This window comes from Felis catus, chromosome C1 (assembly GCF_018350175.1).
Source record: "Felis catus isolate Fca126 chromosome C1, F.catus_Fca126_mat1.0, whole genome shotgun sequence".
Classification (NCBI taxonomy): domain Eukaryota; kingdom Metazoa; phylum Chordata; class Mammalia; order Carnivora; family Felidae; genus Felis; species Felis catus.
The window spans coordinates 71511464-71531405 of record NC_058375.1 but is presented as its reverse complement, the minus strand read 5'-3'; the positions used below and the strand labels follow the sequence as shown (position 1 = coordinate 71531405).

Genomic DNA, 19942 nt, shown 5'->3' with positions numbered 1-19942 from the left:
TACTTCAAACCAAACAGAGGTTCTGAGTCTGTTTCCACAGGCTTCCTGTTCAGAAACTCTTCGTGAGTAAATTTGTCCCATGCCCTTGACTCTGAAGGAAACAGACCATAAGCCAGGACTGTCAAAGGTCCCAGGTGGCTTTCAGAGATCATCAAGGTGTCAGTGGCTTGGTTCTGTGGCCAGCAGCCTTGAAACGCCCCTTGTCCTCTTAAAAATGTGTGACTTAATTAAGATGCATCTTACCACTATTTTCCAGTGATTCATATGCCATTTTCCTCAATTGATTTTTCTTGGAAAATTGATGAAAGAAATGTGGCCAACGTCAGTCTCAGTGGCTAGGCAAGACAGGCAGTGCCAGACAGCAGGATTTATTACCTGACCACTGGGCAGTAGAATCCTTGTTCATTTTCCTTCTATCAGAATATGAAGTAGTTTTAACCAAATGGAGAGAAGTTGGTTTTTAATTTGACTTTATTTTAAGAGAGACTGTTTTAGCAAGTTAGTTGTATTTTTGACTTATTAAATGTAACTTGTCAAAGAGAACCTTTTGACATATCTATTCAAAAGATGTAAAGAATATTCTTAAAATACTTGATACCGAATTTTAGACTTTCTTTTCTCAGACACACTGGAGGAAGCCTGCACATGATCGAAGTAGGAATTGAGTTAGACTCCATTGGTGAGGCAATTGGTGAGTTTGTATAGGTGAATTAGTTCATTGGTTCGTTGGTGAGTTTGTATAGGTGAATTAGTAGAAGCTGTTCTAGATTACCTATTCATGAGTTTTGCATCATCTTTATTATTAAGATAATCATCCTTTGGTATGCTCAGCCTGTATGCCCACTTTCTCTGTGGGTCTATATTTAGTTGCATGATTGAATGTGCATTTCAAGCTAAGGGTTTCCCTTAATTCATGCTGTGGACATATCTTGCCTCTAGACCTGTAGCTTTATGGTTTAGCATCACTGGGGGGACTGTTATAAATCCTGCTTTTAAAAATGCTTTTACAACATTTAGGTGGCTATCATTCTAATACAATAGTGCTTCATTTTCTGTTACACAGATTTTGAATTTCTTATCCTGTCCTTTCTACGTGTTCTCAGCATGAGGCATCATGACCATTTCATCATTTTCCTTGTTTTTTAAAGAACACATATAATCTGCCTTCCCTTTATCTCTGAGAGGGTTGTTATTTCATTCGCTGCAGTATTCTCTGTAAATGAGGTTCTTTGAGCGATGAGGCTGCTACTCTAATACCAGTTTGTTTCCTTTGAGGTTTGATGTTTTTCTTAGGGCTTTTGCCATCTGTAGGGAAAAAAACCTCAGTTCTTAGGTTTTGTTACTATCAGGTGTTTGGTGGTCTCATTAGCAATGACTGTGACATCAGGTCAGCCGGCCTTCTGAGAGCTCTGAATGTGTATTTAGAAAAAGTGTAACTCCAGAATTACAATTACAAAATTTGAATAACCAAATAGACTTTTATAAGGTGAATTTTACATGCAGTATAAAATTAACGAATGCTGTTGTATTTCTCTGAATCTAAGATGCCATCAATGTTTTTTAAGACTCCTCTGTTTTAGACAGGGAGACAAACCATAAGAGAAGAGACTGTTAAATACAGAGAACAAATGGAAGGTTGCTGGAGGGAGGAGGTGGGGGGTGGGCTAAATGGGTGATGGGCCTTAAGGAGGGCACTTGTTGGGATGAGCACTGGGTGTCATATGTAAGAGATGAATCACTGGGTCCTACTCCTGAAACCAAGATGATGCTGTATGTCAGCTAACTTGAAAATAAATTAATACTAATAAAAAAAAGACTCTTCCATTTTAGAAATATTTTAAAAGTGAAAAAAACAAGTATCTTAGATTGAGTGAAATACAGGAGAAAAAGACCTAGGACAGTATCTGGCATAGAGATTTTGAACATGCTCCTTCTCTTTTTGGAGTATAGCCACTTGGCTCAAGTCAATTTAGTTTAAATGTTTTGTTTTCTTTTACTTTATCTTCAAATAAGAATGGTAAAGGTAGAAGGACCTTAAGTATCATCAGTCTGGCTTTCATTTTACAAGTGAGGAAACTGGTGCTCAGTCACGCTAGGTGGCTAAGCCAAGGTCATATACTGATCAAGTGATGGTAGGTCTTTGCTGCTCCAAAGCCCAGTGGGAGAAGATGCTTAAAGAATCAGCCGTCAAGTCTACCAAGATTCTAGAGCACTTTCTGAGTACCAGGCACTGCAGGAGGCCCGGTGTTTCCATTTCAAAGGCAGCAGGAAGGGGCAGCAACAGCCTGGGCAGGAGTCAGGCAGGCTGGCTTCCCACCAATTCTGTGTCAGAGCTCTGTGACCTTGAAAGGCGCTCACTGTTTCTAGACCTACTTGCTTTTCCTGCCAAGGTGTTGAGCTACACAATGATGAGACTATTTTTATGTGAGGTTCTTGGAATCATTCTTTTATAGTTAACAGCTCATAATTTGTTTTTACTTAAATAAAACATAAGTTTCTTTTCTCTCTTATTTTGGAAAGCATCAGACTTAACAGAAAAGTTGCAAAATAGCACAAAGATTTCCTTGTATCCCTTCATCTAGGTTTTCCGAAGGCTAACGTTTTACCACACTTGCTTTATCATTCTTCCAATGTATAAATATTTCTCCTGAAACGTAGAAGAGTAAGGTACAGACACGATGTCTCTTTACCTGTGTAATAGGCCAGTGTACATTTCCCCAAAACACAAACATTTTCCTACATAACCAACCTCACGTTCAAAAGCATGAAGGAACATGGATACGGCACTAAAATATACAAACGTTATTCACATTTCATCAGTTGTCCTATTCTTTATAGAAAAAGAAAACTGGGGCGCCTGGGTGGCGCAGTCGGTTAAGCGTCCGACTTCAGCCAGGTCACGATCTCGCGGTCCGTGAGTTCGAGCCCCGCGTTAGGCTCTGGGCTGATGGACCAGAGCCTGGAGCCTGTTTCCGATTCTGTGTCTCCCTCTCTCTCTGCCCCTCCCCCGTTCATGCTCTGTCTCTCTCTGTCCCAAAAATAAATAAAAAACGTTGAAAAAAAATTTAAGAAAAAAAAGAAAAAGAAAACTGCCCACCCATGCCCCCACCCCCACCCCATGTGCCCGTCCCACACACCCCCTGCCACTTTCCTGGTCCAAGATCACATAATGCATTTAGTTGTCAAATTACTTTACTCTCCTTTAAGCTGGAGCAAAATAAAGTTCCTTAACTTTTATTTTTAAATGACCTTGACATTTTAAAAGAGTAGAAAATTCCTCACTGGATTTTTCTGTTTCTTTATGACTTGATTGAGGTTATGCATATAGGGCAGGAATACCACACAAATAGTACGTTATTTCAGGAGGAGCATGATGTCTGTTTATCCCCTTACTGGTGACATTAACTTTGATCACGTGGTTAGAGTGGTAGTTCCAGATTCTCTTCTGGAAAGTTACTGGTCTTGTTACAAAAAATACGGATTTTGTGGAGAGATACTTTAAGTACCCTGCTTCTCAGCACACTTTGCCCCACTCCTTTTAGCATTCGATTCTTGCCTGAAACAGTCTTTCTTGTTTCCTTGCCCTTAGATTGTGTTCACTTAGACCTCTCCACATACCCTCAGGAGTGGAAGAACTCGTCATTCTTCAGACTGGAATTTTATCGGTAAATACCTTTTTAAGTCTCACTTCCCAGGAGACAGGGATGGGGAAAGCAGAGTAGGATAGTAAGACTATGATAATTTATATCTTGTCATATTTCTTTATTCAGGCTCTTACAAGTTGAAATTTCCTTTCACCTCAAAGGCATTGACCTACAGACGATTCATTCCCGAGAGTTACCGGACTGTTACGTCTTTCATAATACGGCAAGTGTCTGTCTTTCTGAAGCTGGTTTTTATTATTTTTTCTCTATTCCTGTTGTAGATGCCAAGTGTAAAACACACCAGCCTGTATACATGTGTAGATGCAGTGGTGTTTAAAACAGTTTAATGACACTTTCTAGCATTGTTGATCCAGAGACCATGATTTTGGAAAATGAAGCAAGCCCTTTCCAGCCTTTTCAAGCCAGATTTCTGGGCTGGAAAGAGGAATTTTCAAAATTGGCTTTGACCTCTTACTCCCCTAATACGTTAGAAAAAAAGTTTATGACAAGTGTTTTAAGTGTCTAGGATGTTTTTCCTATTTTCAAAGGAAGGTCTTTGCACCTATTGTAGCGAATGTTTTCAAACCTCAAGGCAGAAACTGCCCCCTTGATTGAGGGTCAGTCTGCAAAGGCTTAGTTGTTGCTTCTTTTATTTTGGGAGAAGGTATGTGCAGTAGAAGAGAATGTGTTCGTATCTATGAGAATAACTTGCCTCCCCATTTCATGGGTTTCATGCTTTCTCTCCCTCCTTCCCTCCCTCCTTCCCTCCCTCCTTCCCTCCCTCCTTCCCTTCCTCCTTCCCTTCCTCCCTCCCTCCCTCCCTCCCTCCCCCCTTTATCATGGGACAGAACTGAATGCTGAGCTGACAGTTGTTGGTGACACCCTTACAGCAATTCAGAGGAGTGCTCCATTCAACAACAATCAGTAGATACATAATGAGTCCCTCCTACGCACCAGGCATTGCCCTGCTGAAGAGGTGCAGTGGCCCTCAGGAAGCTTACAGTCTAGTGGAAGAGATAGACCGGAAAACAAATAAACAAAGCGATAAAAGTAATTATAAGTCTTGAGATGTGGCGAGAAAGAATGTCTCTGGCAGAGAAGAGCATGATTAACCTCCCTGGGGTGACCTACACATTACAAAACACATTACAAAATCCCAAAAAATCCTCAGGCCAAGAGCTCACAGGGCTGACTGTGTAGGTGATCTGTAGTTAAATCCCCAAGTGCCTGCACATCTCTACACATAAGCCACGTTCTATGTAATCCAAGAATATCACTCGGACCAAACCAGAGGCTGGAGAATTAAACCTGCAGGCCCCATTTCAGTCCCTATGAGCTGTGAGCACACCTCCGCTAAGCCTGGCACACACGGGGCCTCATTCTCCCATAGGAAAGCCCCCCAACGTACTTCTCTCAAGCCTTAAGATACTCAGCACGTATCGCTTGTAAACCAAATGACAGAAACATAATGTGGAAGATTGAGGGCATTTGGAAATCTTAAATTCAGCCTGGAGCTTGGGAGCAGTCTGTCACCTCTGAAAGCCTTATACGTAGCATTTGAAGCAAACAGAAAAATAGTTTCCAACCCTAGCAAAGACCTAGAATTTCATACCCAAAGGAGTAAGTTGAAGCCAATGCTTTTAAATTCCATTCAGTATCATAAATGAGATAATTGTATTCTCTTGTCAAAGACTGGTGAATCTTGTTTTTGTTCCTGGGACTAATGGTTGTTGTTTTGCTCCGAGATTTCTCTGAACCTGAATACGACTCAGTACGATGGATTCAGTAGATTCCACGTATTTACCCTTTGGATCATATTCTTTCACTAATAGTAGAAACTTGTGGGGCGCCTGGGTGGCTCAGTTGGTTAAGCATCTGACTTTGGCTCGGGTCATGATCTCACGGCTTGTGAGTTCGAGCCCTGTGTCGGGCTCTGTGCTGACAGCTCAGAGCCTGGAGCCTGCTTTGGATTCTGTGTTTCCTTTTCTCTCTGCCCCTCTCCCTGCTCATGCTCTGTCTCTGTGTTAAAAGTAAGTAAACATAAAAAAAAAAAAATTTAAAAAAAAAAAAAAAGAAACTTGTGAAGGAATCACATGATGAGAACAGTTTCATCAGTACTATTTTTTTTTTATTTAAAAAAAATTTTTTTTAATGTTTATTTTTGGGAGACAGACAGAATGGGGGAGGGGCAGAGAGAGAGGGAGACACAGCATCCGAAGCAGCCTCCAGGCTCTGAGCCGGTCAGCACAGAGCCCCACGCGGGACTCGAACCCACGAAGCACAGGATCATGACCTGGGCCGAAGTTGGACGCTCAACCGACTGAGCCACCCAGGCACCCCAGAATTATTTTTGAATCAGCATGCTGTTCGCATGCCAGTGATATTTGAAGCAGAGTTTATCTAGTATACCATACTTTCCGCTGGGCGGTAACCTTTCCATACATTTGTGTCTCCAGATTACTTTTGACAATAAAGCTCACAGTGGCAAGATCAAAATCTATTTTGGCAGTGATGCTAAAATTGAAGAATGTAAAGACTTGAACATATCCGGATCTAGTAAGTATGTCCCATGCTTGCCCGTTGTGAATTATGGATGATCTTTGACACTCATTTTGGGATTCAGGATGTTTAAATGCTTTATTTGGATGGCTATAGGAAGAAAGAGCTCCCAAAAATTATCAAGCATTTAACTCTGTATGGAATATCTTAAAGCCTTGCCTTTTTGTTCAATTCCAGTAGATGTTGATTGATTACACACCTTAAGAGAGAAGGGGTTCCGGGTCGTTAGGATCACTGTTTCTGGGGCCAGACTGCCTGGGTTTGGGTCTTGGTTCTGTTTGCTATGCCTGTGGTCTTGGACAAATCACTTAACCTCTCTATTTCTAAGTACCTTTCTCTATAAAATGAGGGTGATGATAGTGTCTGCCTTCCAGGATGCTGAGTATTCAGTGGGTTCATATGTCAAGGAAAGCGCCAAAAACAAGAGTTGGCACATAGTGGTTGCTGGGCACTATGGAAAAAGGAAGAAAACGCTTTAGTGAGTGAGATCGACCGGCTTGTAGAATCTCTGATGTGTCACGAATAGGAATAAGTGGTGGAGGTGAAAAGGGATGGGGATAAAGAAAGCAAAGGTTAACTTTGGGGGCAGAGGGAGAAAATCTACCAATGATGGTTGGGGAGGTTATACTTGGAGCTGAACCTTTGACAGCAGGGAAGGATCAAGGCCCTCGGAGCTCAGAGAGCAGCCTGTCCAAACACTGGGGGGCTTACTCGGTGGTTACTCAGAAAACACGTCTTCGTCCGTAATGTAAAGTGGACTCTGTGGAACTTCTCACAGAGGGGTCAGGATGGTGTTGATGGATTGTCAGTATTTTTTCACTTACAAGTTTTGTTGAACTGCGTTTGCCTCAGACAGGATTGTCAGGACAACATAAAATGTGAGATGCCCATGGTTTTTAACTCTTTTAGTTTTGTTTTAATCTAGATTTGTCTGTGGGCCTGTTGCTTTTTCAGTTATACGATACATCTTAAGGATTCTGAAGGTTTGGTTTCAGTATTTCCATTAACTGACTCAAGGTTCTGGTCCGCGTAGACAGTTTTAGTTTCTTTCTGTTTGAAAGCGGTTCCTCTTTCCCAACACACACGCTGCCTCCCACAGAGACACACGCAGATCAGATGCCTAGTCTGGTATAGGTTCAGCTATTTTATGTGAGAAAAGCTAACTTTTGTCACGAATGAAATGTGGTTTGGAACAGTCATTATGACTGAAGCGTTAGTCAGTCAAACGTGTTTCCTTCCTCCCCACAGGGCTGCTAGATGTCGGGGAGTTTTCCTTGCCTATTACTCAAAAGGGAAGAGTTCTGGCTCCCTTCTGTGGCCAGTGAAGAGAAATACTAACCTCACAGACCCCTTAGTAGGAATACTAACATCTGAGTTTCTCCCAGAGCCGTGTCTTTTGAAGAAACCAGATTCTGTTACTAGGAGAATATGAATTTAAAATAAAATGATGTGACATGAAACCCTTAAAAAGTTGAAGTTTGGAAACCAGCTGAGAAAGTGGATCCCCCCCCCCCCCCCCCCCCCCCCACACACACCTTTGTCTCTGGAAACTGTCTGCCCTGGCTTTGGGGGATGTGGGACAAAGGCAAGGGTGACATCTAGTGGAATCTTGGTGTTATTTTCCGAAAGTTCTGAGGCTCCTTCGTGTCCATTCACTTACTCTGAGGCTTTTCTCTTCCTCTTGTCATTACCTGTGTTACCACAGGGCGAAATAACGAGGGGTTGTCCATTTTCACAGAGAAACCTCATGTTGCCTTTTATGACTTTGAATACTTGTCCCCAAGTTTGCCACCAGTCTTCACTTTAACTGGATTTTATAAGCGTAGCAGGTCAGGCGTGAGGGGCTGGAGGAGGTAGGTATTAGTGGGCAAGGTTCCCCACTGATGGGTGATTTCCCAAGTGTTTCAGGGAAAGGGGGTGTGGTAAATAGGGGAAGCCCTGGGTGAGAGCGGCAGTGTGTGCAAGACTGGCTCCTTAGGACCTCTGGGAGGACTGGGTGGGGTGTAGGACTTCCCCAACCAGGTTGGCAAGGGCATCTCTCTGGATTAGTGTTCTATAAACCAAGTTTGAGAAATGTTCCTGTGGGGGTAACAGATTCACTGGAGTAAGAAAGCAATTGTGATGTTCATAAATAACTTTTTGTAACATGCCAATTAGTTTTCTCAATAGGTGAAATTAAAACAGAATATGAGAGAGCGAAACCAAGAAACAGACTCTTAACGATATAGAACACACTGATGGTTAGCAGAGGGAGGTGGAATAGGTGTTGGGGATTACAGAGCGCGCTTGTGATAAGCACAGGGTGATGTATGGAAGTGTTCTATATTGTGTACCTGAAACTAATGGAACACTGTATGTTGACTGACTGGATTTAAAATGAAAACTTAAAAAAATAAAAAAATTTAAAAAGGTGTCTGAAGTTAGTATGACAAGAACACACAAACAATATAATACTGGTTTCTGTGTTAGGAAGGATGCTTGATCCTTCTAGATCTGGGCCTCCATTTTCCTATTTATAAATAAGGCCCAGTATAAGAAACCATAGAGATTTTGTTCTAGTTGTATGTCAGAAAGGAAGGTATGAGATGCTCTCCTTGCATTTCATAAGGCTTTCAGTCCCATATTCCCAAGAACTGTACCTATTTCCTCCATCTTATTCCATGGCCTAGATAGATAGATAGATAGATAGATAGATAGATAGATAGATAGCCAGCCCTGATAGATAGATAGATAGATAGATAGATAGATAGATAGATAGCCCTGATAGATAGATAGATAGATAGATAGATAGATACCCCTGATGATAGATAGATAGATAGATAGATAGATAGATAGCCCTGATAGATAGATAGATAGATAGATAGATACCCCTGATGATAGATAGATAGATAGATAGATAGATAGATAGCCCTGATAGATAGATAGATAGATAGATAGATAGATAGATAGCCCTGATAGATAGATAGATAGATAGATAGATACCCCTGATGATAGATAGATAGATAGATAGCCCTGATAGATAGATAGATAGATAGATAGCCCTGATAGATAGATAGATAGATAGATAGATAGATAGATAGCCCTGATAGATAGATAGATAGATAGATACCCCTGATGATAGATAGATAGATAGATAGATAGCCCTGATAGATAGATAGATAGATAGATAGCCCTGATAGATAGATAGATAGATAGATACCCCTGATGATAGATAGATAGATAGATAGATAGCCCTGATAGATAGATAGATAACCCTGATAGATAGATAGATAGATAGATAGATAGATAGATAGATAGATAGATACCCCTGATGATAGATAGATAGATAGATAGATAGATAGATAGCCCTGATAGATAGATAGATAGATAGATAGCCCTGATAGATAGATAGATAGATAGATAGATAGATAGATAGATAGATACCCCTGATGATTGATAGATAGATAGATAGATAGACAGACAGACAGACAGACAGGCACATAGAAAGATAGGTAAATGATAGAAAAAGAAAGAAAAGAAAGAAGGAAATAAAGAAAAAGATACAAAGAAAAATATAGCTAGATAGATACATATATACTTATGTACATACATAGAAAGATAGATTGATACACAGATACATAGAAAGATAGGCAGGTAGATACACAGATAGATTAGGTAGGTATGTAGAAAGAATGATACATAGATAAAAAGATACATAGAAAGAAAGAGAAAAAAGAAGAAAGGAGGAAATAGATACATAGATACGTAGAAATACACACAGATAGAAAGATACATAGATAATAGAAAGAAAGATGGAAAGGAAGGAAGAAAGAAAAAGTCTGTCTTCGGTTCCAGTTAAGTTGTTTTCTTATCTACTCGTTAGATGTTATCACAAGATAATTTAAGCTTCTTCACTATAAAACGGCTGAAAGTAAATGTAAGTGCTAGGTGCTAGGTACCGTTGCAGCAAGCACTGGGCATAAGTGATCTCACCTGATTTCCTGACAGCCCATGAGGCAGGCCCAGCTGCTCCCCCTACTGCAGTGGAGGCGTCTAAAGCTCAGCACGCCTCGATAATTCAGTCAGTGAATTGCACTTACTCGCTGCCTATGCCCTTAACGCACAGGATGAGCTGTTTGCCCTCAGACACTCTTGCCGTGAGTAATGCTCACACCTTGCATTACTAAATCCATACACACTTGGTCTTTTTGTTAGATGCCTTTTCTGCAGAGGTGTCGCTGTGGAGTGCTCCGATTTATAATCCCCTCTGAGCACGCCACTGAAGTTCACCTGCCCTCAGTCCCATTCCCTTGTCCCATGGCCCTTCTCAGTCTACTTTTTGAGCTCATCTCTTCATAATGCCCCACCTTGCTGCCCCCCACCCCCGTCCTTCCTAGTTGTGTCTTCCTCTGTGGTCTCTCTCAGTGGCTATGTCCACACCCGTGGCTTTAGCTGCCACCAAGTTTTCCTCTCTCGTCATGAATGTCCAGACTGAGCTCAGCTCACCAAGACAGAAAAACCAGAGTCACTCCTGGATGGTCCTTCTCTCTTCTTGCTTAGGTCCCTCTGGAGACCAGGTTGACTCTTGGTCTCTCACAGCTCTGTGCCTTCTCCTCTCCTTCAGCCCTTCACAGGTTCTAACTTGGATTATTCAGTAGTCTTCTCATGTTGTGCCAGTGCTCTCCATTTATTCATAAACACACTGAGGCATTAAGAAAGCACAGACACTGTAGTGTTGAACAAACACATACAGTCCCCCCTTCCTAGAGTCAATCATTTAGTGGGTAAGGTAGGCATCAAATGATACACAACAAGAAGCACTATGAATGCGTGCTGTTGTTTGCCTGGGACTGTTCCAAGTGCTTTCATATATGAGCTTGTTTAATCTTCACAACAGCCCTATGATGCAGAGTTGTTTTTTTTTTATTCTACCTATTTTGAGGGGGGGGGGCGGTGACAAAGGACGAGGACCCTGAAGGACCTTCCCCAAGGCTTCACAGCCTCTGAGTGCAGAGCTGAGGTTCAGAGCCAGCTCATCAGGCTCCAGAGACTGTGTCTTTCCTTTTTTGCACTGTCCCTGTGTTCCTTGCTGTGTGTGCCATCTTAGAAGACGTCGTTACGGGTTCAGTGGCCATCACACAAAGAAGAATGAAAGGAGCTATGAGTATGTATACTTGTGTAGAGTGCTGTGAGAATATAGGAGGGGCTAATGAAGATGGGAATTTAGGGAATTCTCTTCCCTAAATATTTAATCTGAAATGTTTAATATTTCATCTGAGACCCAAGGCTGAAAAAGAATAATCTGACTTGTATGGTGTGCTCCAGGCAGAGGGATCAGCACTTGAGAAGTCCCTGAGGCAAGAGGGCCAGCAAATCTGGTAGGAGCAGGGACAGAGGAAGAACAATGTCGCATCAAGGTAGAGAAGGTGGAGGAGAGCACCGAGGGGCAGGTGACGAAGCTGCAGGCATGGGCAGGGGGCCAGGCACTTGGAATGCTACCATCAGGTCTCCGAGAAGCAGAGGTTACAGGTACATCTTCCTCCAGTACATTGCCCCATGCTACTGTGTAGTCTGCGACCACAATTTGATTACTGCTGTGATTCCATTCCAAGAGGTGGTTTTCTCCATGTGCAGAAGAACTGGGACAGTACATAGTACACAGTAAGGTCGAGAAACAGAAGGGGGGATTCTGGGGGCACCTGGTTGGCTCAGTCAGTGTAGTGCCCAACTTTGGCTCAGGTCATGATCTCACACACAGTTCGTGAGTTCAAGCCCCATGCCGGGCTCTGTGTTGACAGCTCAGAGCCTGGAGCCTGCTTTGGATTCTGTGTCTCCCTCTCTTTGTGCCCCTCCTCCACTTGCACTCTGTTTCTCTCTCTCTCTCTCTCAAAAGCAAATGCACATTAAAAAAGAAAGGAAATGGGGATTCTGAGGAGCAGTGTTTTGAATTGTTCATTAACGGAAAACTGGCTATTTGTGTTTTTATGAAAAAGAACCAGTTTTGCCTCTGTTGAATAGAGCCCAAATGGACCACCTTCTGTTGAGTTCTATTCTATAGGAAATATTTTTAGTACATTTAGCAAAGAGTTTATGTTTTTAAATGTATAACTTAACATCAGAGAATGTTTTACCCTATTTAAAGACTTCTAAATGAATGCAGTGTGATTTGTTTCTGATATTTAAGCATTTATCATTTGAACTTTTCAGACTGCCATTTTGTTTGAGAATTATTCCCAAGTAAGGTGTGTTTAACATTTGAATTCTGTTTTTGTTCCTCAGTTCAGAAAAACACCCAGTACGTGCTGGCGTTTGATGCATTTGTCATCGTGATATGCTTGGCATCTCTTATTCTGTGCACAAGATCCATTGTTCTAGCTCTAAGGTTACGAAAGGTAAGTGTGTGTTCAAATGTTCTCTCCCCCTTCTAGGCCTCCATCCTGTTTGTTCAGACAGTGGACAGTTGATGTTGGGTCATCCTGCCCTTTTTGGAGCTCTTGACTAAATTAGATTCCTTTGAACGATTGTCCCCCTACAAGGCATTAATCAACCTGAGGTGTACAGGGTGGGTAAGGCTCCTGGCATGTCAGGTGGGATCAGATAATTATCCTGCTTCAAACTGAGCTGCTAAGCATAGGTGCACAGTGGTGAACTCTGAGGCTTTTGAATGTTTCCAGAATAAACAAGACCCTCTTAAATTCAGGTGTGATCTTAAGAACAGAGTAATAGCATGTGTGGGTTTCATCTTTTGTCTTCAAATCAGAGTTCCTTTTGACAGGGAGGCATGGTAAATGGGTTATAATGAAGCACAGAATACTTTTTTCTATTTTTAAAAATAGTTTATTCTCTCCTGAGTTTCATTTTACCTTTTTACCCTCAGAGTTCTTGTGAATACATACTTCAGCTCCCCACAAATCTTATTCTGTCTTGTATGTGTGTAAATGCAGACTGGGGTCAGGGGTAATACAGGAAGTCATCATTTGTGGATACCATCTGTGGAGCAAGAAAATAGTGTACAATCTATTTTTCTTACTCTTTTTTAAAAAATGGTTATTTATTTTTGAGAGAGAGAGAGAGAGAGAGCACATGAACAGGGTAGGGGCAGAGAGAGAGGGAGACACAGAATCTGAAGAAGGCTCCAGGCTCTGAGCTGTCAGCCCAAGCCCGACGTGGGGCTTGAACTCATGAACTGTGAGATCACGACCTGAGCCAAAGTTGGACACTGAACCAACTGAGCCACCTGGGCACCCCTATTTTTCTTACTCTTGACCTTTGTCAACTTATTTTGTAAATAATCTACTTCTCTTACCTGTCCCCCAAGCCTCTTGATATTCTCCATCTGAGGTCGTGGTCCTGGGTCTTCCGAAGTTAGGGGGCACCATTGGGAGTCACTGTTGACTCCCACCATTGGGACTACACACTCTGGAACCAGGCTGCCCAGACCCATATCCTGCCTAGCCTCCCCATGCCTCAGTTTCTTCTTCTGAAAATAGACCTGATTCATAGGGGAGTCAGACTGAATGAGTTGATAACGTGTAAAATACTGAGAATGTACTATGCGTTAGCAATTATGACAAGAGTCTCTTGGCATTAGAACATAAGCATTTGATGTTTGAGTTAACTTAGCAGGTACTAGAATGCTTACTTACTTTTAGCTGCAATAGATTATGGGGGAAAGTGGGCCGTAATCCCCACCCTCAAAGAGGATCTGTCAGGTTGGGAAAGGTAATGCCATATCATTTTACAGGCGAGAGCACTGTTTTGCGCTTGTCTTCTCCTTCCAGAGGGCAGTGTGGTTTGTAAGAAATGCTTTTTAAAATGTTTGCCGCAGAGATTTCTCAATTTCTTCCTGGAGAAGTACAAGCGACACGTGTGTAACGCCGACCAGTGGGAGTTCATCAATGGATGGTATATCCTGGTGATTATCAGCGACCTAATGACGATAATTGGATCCATATTAAAAATGGAAATTAAAGCAAAGGTGAGGGCAACCCATTTTAATGTTCTGCTCTTTCTTTTCCTCTGGGGGACCCCCGGCACGTTGAGATATAAAATCCTTACGGAGACTACTTTGAGCCTGATGTTTTCTCGTTTCTCACATCCATAAAACCATCTCACATCAGATGCCTGGGTTATTTCCTCTGACTTGATTCCTCATCAAGGGAAACTAAGGAAACTGTTGTTCTGTGAAAGATGATATCCCTAGGAATATCCGCCGGGAAACTCAGCATCTTCACAATAGGAACTGAGAAAATTGGCTGTTTGGGTGGGCTTCATTTTTCTTTTCTTTTTTTTTTTAAGTTGCAGAAGAAGCAGCTGGCCCATGAACCAATCATGGCAAGAGCCAGTGGCGACTATCCATGACTGATGGGTGCGCTTGGAGGGGAGTGAGGACAGGAATACTGAGTGACCACTAGGCACCTGACACCTTCTTGTTGTTAGTTGATTTAATCCCATGACTATATCTTGACCCCCCCTTCATCTGGCTCTTCTCCCCTCCTTGCTGTCAGTCAGCAGATGCTGACCACCTGAAGTGCCTCCCTCCTCTCCACCCTGACTACTCTGGCTTCCTTCACGATATCTTCCTCTCAGGCCTATACTACTATAGCATATTCCTTTTTTTTTTTTTAAATGTTTATTTATTTATTTGGGGGTGGGGAGGGGCAGAGAGAGGAGCGGGAGAGGATCCCAAGCAGGCCTTGCACTGTCAGCGCGGAGCCTGACGGGGGTCGCGAACTCAAGAACTGTGAGATCATGACATGATCTGAAATCAAAAGTTGGATGCTCAACCAACTGAGCCACCCAGGCACCCCACAACAGTCTTCTCATTGGTTTTCCTGCCTTCCTCCTTATATTCCTCAGATCCATCCACCCCACTGTCAAACTAATTTGTCCAGAAGTGTCTAAATCCTCTCTGCCTCACAGGGCCCCAACTGGGATGAAGTGTCCTCCTTTCAGCATGGTGTCTGGGGAACCCATCATCTCGCTCTGCCTCCCTCCCTGTCCTAGGTCTCCCGGACCCATCAGTGGTCGTCTCTAGGACATCCTGCTGGCTCTTGGCCTGTGCCTCTGTTCAGCCTTTGTCCATTGACCTGCAGTGTCCTCTCTCAACCTGCCCTCCAGGCCCGGCTCCATTCTGGAGTCACACTCTGGGGAGCCCTGTGTGACATGCCAGGCATTGTGGCTCTCTTTGCACTTAGTATATTAAATTAGAACTGTGTTTGTGTGTCTGTCTCCTCAATTAGACTTAAAAGTCCTTGAGAGAAAGAACTGGGTTAGCAAATCATGTTGGAGCTTTCTTTCAAAAATAGGTGAATGGTATCGTTTGATATTTAACAAACACCATTACTTTATACTCTTTAATGCCTAGGTCAGTAGTAAAGGCAATTACTATTTCCAGATACTGTTTGAATAAAAACTCAGTTCAACCAACTCAAATACTAAAAGGAAATGTTTCTCATTTGAAATTGTGCTCTTTTCTTCTTCAGTTTACGGGCTCTTAGTATCACATATAGAGAGGCAGTCAGTCCATTCTTTTCCAGTCAGTTTAAAGTGAGGTTAATACCCTGAATGGAGTGGAGTGTTTTACTCATGTCTATTTTTTTCATTCTTTAGAATCTCACCAATTACGACCTGTGCAGCATTTTGCTCGGAACGTCTACGCTCTTTGTCTGGGTTGGCGTCATCAGATACCTGGGTTACTTCCAAGCATATAACGTAAGGATGTGGCATCGGGTAGGGCACTAGGATTGAGACTCATTCCTTCTTTGGGTGCCAGTCAGCTACTTTTAAATTCCCTCCTGTTGGTGTTTATTTCAGGTGCTCATTTTAACGATGCAAGCCTCACTGCCCAAAGTTCTTCGCTTCTGTGCTTGTGCTGGTATGATCTACTTGGGCTACACGTTCTGTGGCTGGATTGTTTTAGGACCTTATCACGACAAGGTGTGTAGCACTAATCCTTGCTTCTATGAATTAAGCACTCGGGACGCTTACAAGTGGGTCCCAGCACTGCCCTGCTTTCTACCCAGCACTGGCACGTACCCTCGACCTCAGTGAGACCTGTCTTTGCATTGGCTTTCTTTCCCTTTCCAGGATACTGAATATTTCCAGGATATCAAAGCAAGCACTATAACTGTAACTAGAGAGTGCATTTCCCTTGTCTGGGCTTCAGGAGGCACATATTAACCCAGCTGATCATCAAATGAGAAATATTTGGACGTGAGGTCACTACAGTAAAAATGAAAAGTAAATGAGGAAAGTAATTACAATATCCTTCTAACTTAAAGCAGTAAGGTTTTCGTCCAGATTCATTGAGGAGAATGAAGGTGGACAAAGACTGCCCAGAATGACCCTGTTAGGTTTATGATTAAAATGATAACACATCTTGTCTTTGTAGGTGGTTTTGATTACAGTGTCCTCTTTGTGCCTTATTAAAGATCAGTATCTGAATTCTAAACTAACACTGGGCTTCACTCAGTAGCAGCATCATCGTAGGGACATCAAAGTTATGTTCAGATGTTCTTTTAGAACAGTACATTTGATAGATGCCTCAGGAAATGAAATTAGGTAGGCCTTGATTTCATACCAAAATAAGTAAGAGGAATCATTGCATCTTATAGTTTTTCTTCCATGGGTCTCTGGCAGTTGGAACAACAGAAACAACACAATGAAAAATAATAGGCAGCTATTACTTGATGCTTGTATGTCAGGTACTGTGCTAAGCATTTCTGTCTCCTCTTGTTTGGTCTCTACAGCCCAGGCTACAGGTTTCTTGGCTTAGTGCAGAGGATTGTGTTAAAGCATATAGAACAGCTCAGCCTTCAGTTTTGACCTTGGTAGTTGCATGAAACAAAACATGTGATCAAATCTGGTTTGCAAACTACTCACAAAAAGCGAGCGGTCCACAAAGCGCCAACTTCCTGTGTTATCATACTAATGTAAATCCTAGCAACTTGACACACAGGCAAGCTTTCTCCTCTTTAAGTGTTACATTTAATATGTCCAGGGAGAATGACTGTTTTCCTTTTTGAGAAACTGTGTAATTAACAAAGTGACAATCCCTGGGTTAATAGTAAATCTTGATAATATTATTGCTCTTCCAATTCCATGCCACTGCTTTAAAGGTGACTCATGAGTAAAAATCGTAGTTTAATACAATCTCTCAGATCTGGAGTACTTACTATTTAGCGCTCAGGAAAATTTACGTTTCTCTTTCTCACTTACGTCCTGCTCTGCATGCTTATCAACATTCTTGTCACTAGGGGGCAGTGTTGTACTGTGCGGAATAAATACTGAGCCTAAGAATTTCTGCTTCAATTCACTGGTTTCAAGGCCTCAGGATGAGTGGTTCTTTCTCCTTTGCCCTCCATTTCCTCTACCCCATCATTACTCTGGAAGATGCTTAGATAATGTTGCTTGGATTTTACTAAAATAGCTACCATTCCCAAGCATTATATGTTAGATAGATATAGTGCTCAAGTTCTTTACCTCTTGCTGTCAACCCACCCAGCAGCCCTGTAGGGGAAATATTACATTTCTTTTACCTAAAATCAGGATCTTAAGATGTTAGATAGTTTTCCCGAGGTTACACAGCTAGTAAATAGCAGATAGGATTCACACCCAGGTTTGTGTGACCCCAATCCACGTGCTTTGACCAATGCCCTGTAGGGCTTTTCTTGGTATTCTCTAAAACAGATCATTACAAAAGAGCATTTGGTTTGACCCATGAATAGATCAACTGTGAGAGGAGAGCTACTTAATCAGTCTTACTTCCCTCAATGTGTCAAGATTACCTTGAAGAAAATGATGTTATTTGTTTTGTGAGTCCGAGTGTGTTTTCCTATGTTTGGTTCTGTCCTTTTAAAGAATCCAGGTGAGAGTGGGATTCTCTGGACTAGCACTGTTCAGTAAAAATATGAGAGCTCCAAATGAGAGCCACATGTGTATTTCCAAATTTCCTAGTAACCACAGTAAAAAAAAAAAAACAAAAACAAAAACAAAAAAAAAAAACCACACACACACACACACACACACAAAACAGATGAATTGATTTTAATTATATATTTAATCCAATATATGCCAGATATTACATTAGCATGTACTCAATATAAAACATTGAGATATTTTATACTCCTTTTTTTTTTTCTATACTTTGAAATCTGGTGTGTATTTTATCCTGACAGCACATCTCAGTTTGGACCAACTGTGTATCAGGTGCTCGGTGGTCACATGTAGCTAATGTCTGCCATATTGTACCTTGCACCTCTTGACTTGTATCTCCCTGTTAATGTCTGCTGTCCGTTTCTCCCCCAGAGGACCAGAGGGATGAGGGTTGTCTCTAGGGTTGCATAGCAGTTCCGTTTATGGCATCTATCTTTCATCTCTAGCCAGACTGATACGTTGGGGAAACGGATAGTTGAATTAACTCAGTGAAGGCATTAGTCAGTGGAGGGCGAAACCTTCAGTGTCACAGGCTCTTTGATTGGCAGCAGGACTTCCATATTCTAGCTTCCTGTTTTCCCGTTAGACATTGGATTTCAGTGGTTCAACTGAAAGAGAGTAGAGACCCAAGTTCTGGCCAATGTCGATTCCAGCACTAATGGACTTTGGCACAGTGCCCTTTCAAAATGTCTGGACACAGAGGACCACAGACTGTTGATGTTTAATAATTGAAGATGAGGTTTGGGAGAACATGATGCTACTGTGGCTCTTGCATTTCCATAGGACTTTTTCACCGTGAAGAATAAATCAGTGTTACATTGCACTGTCCCCATTTTACAAATGAGAAGACCAAGGCACTGAAAAAATGCTGGACTTCACTGATGCCCTGGGTAGAAGTTTGGTAGAACCCATATGACGTCTTCAGTCTTTCAAGGCTTCTCCTTTTAGCCAAGCACCTCTCTTATTCAAAACAGCTGTTAGCCAGTTAAATCATCTCACCTGAATGCTGCATGAGGTTCTCAGTACCAGCTCTTAAAGCAATTTTTATGCCCTTCTCTGTAATAAGCCACTGTAGGTAATGCTTTCATTCGAATGAAAGTTCTCTGCGGCTCAATCACAAAGTGATCATTTGTGGAACAAGTGCTTGAGTTCACACAGTGGTCTCACAGAACCAAGGGGGGGAAGTAACCACTTAATATTTACTAAGTGTCTACTGTGTACCGAACATTGTCAGGTTCTTCTAGACTGAGTTCTTGGAGGGCAATGACCGTGGCTTGTTGCTCTTTGCATTTCCCAGGTCTAGCAGGGTGCATAAAACATGGTAGAGGCTCAGCTAGTTCTCAAAAGAACCAAAACAATTCCATATAAATGTAGTCCTAGGCTGGAAGCACATTAGGAGCTTATTCTCCTTACCTTGGATATTATTTAAGTTCACTTCTACTATGGATTTTGGCCACTGAAACCGAGTGTGGTTCACAGCCACTTCTCCAGGTACAAAATGGCAGGATGTGTACCATTTGTTTTATTGGTTCTCCTTTAAATGTTTGGTGGGCTAAAATACATCTCATGTGCATAGAGGAGAGGGAGATACAATGGTTGTGAATAACATTCATATTGAAGCAGATATCGTATCTAGGCTGATACTAAGTAACCGCACAAGAGACACAAGAGACTAAGGAATGAATTTGAGAATGTACCCGACAACTATTTGCAGCTTTGGAACCTGAAGCACAGACTGTTACGGGTTCTTGAAACTAAAGAAAGGAATTGACTAGATTCCAAAAGAATTATTAATGGTGCTGGCAGAGTTGTAATTCATGTCC

The 19942-nt window shown here is 42.0% G+C and overlaps 1 protein-coding gene across 5 annotated transcripts in view; it reads left to right on the top strand.

Moving 5' to 3' along the window:
- Positions 1 to 19942, top strand: part of MCOLN2 (mucolipin TRP cation channel 2) — a 57662-nt gene that overhangs the window by 28001 nt on the left and 9719 nt on the right. For 4 of the 5 annotated variants that reach the window (XM_019837340.2, XM_006934876.4, XM_019837342.3 and 1 more), the window contains exons 5-11: positions 3590 to 3665; positions 3771 to 3867; positions 6101 to 6200; positions 12462 to 12574; positions 14011 to 14160; positions 15795 to 15896; positions 15999 to 16121. In XM_019837340.2, the coding sequence (XP_019692899.2) occupies positions 3590 to 3665; positions 3771 to 3867; positions 6101 to 6200; positions 12462 to 12574; positions 14011 to 14160; positions 15795 to 15896; positions 15999 to 16121 (761 nt within the window). Of the gene's footprint in view, positions 1 to 3589; positions 3666 to 3770; positions 3868 to 6100; positions 6201 to 12461; positions 12575 to 14010; positions 14161 to 15794; positions 15897 to 15998; positions 16122 to 16271; positions 18149 to 19942 lie in introns of those variants that run through there. The other variant, XM_045036116.1, reaches the window with a different exon arrangement.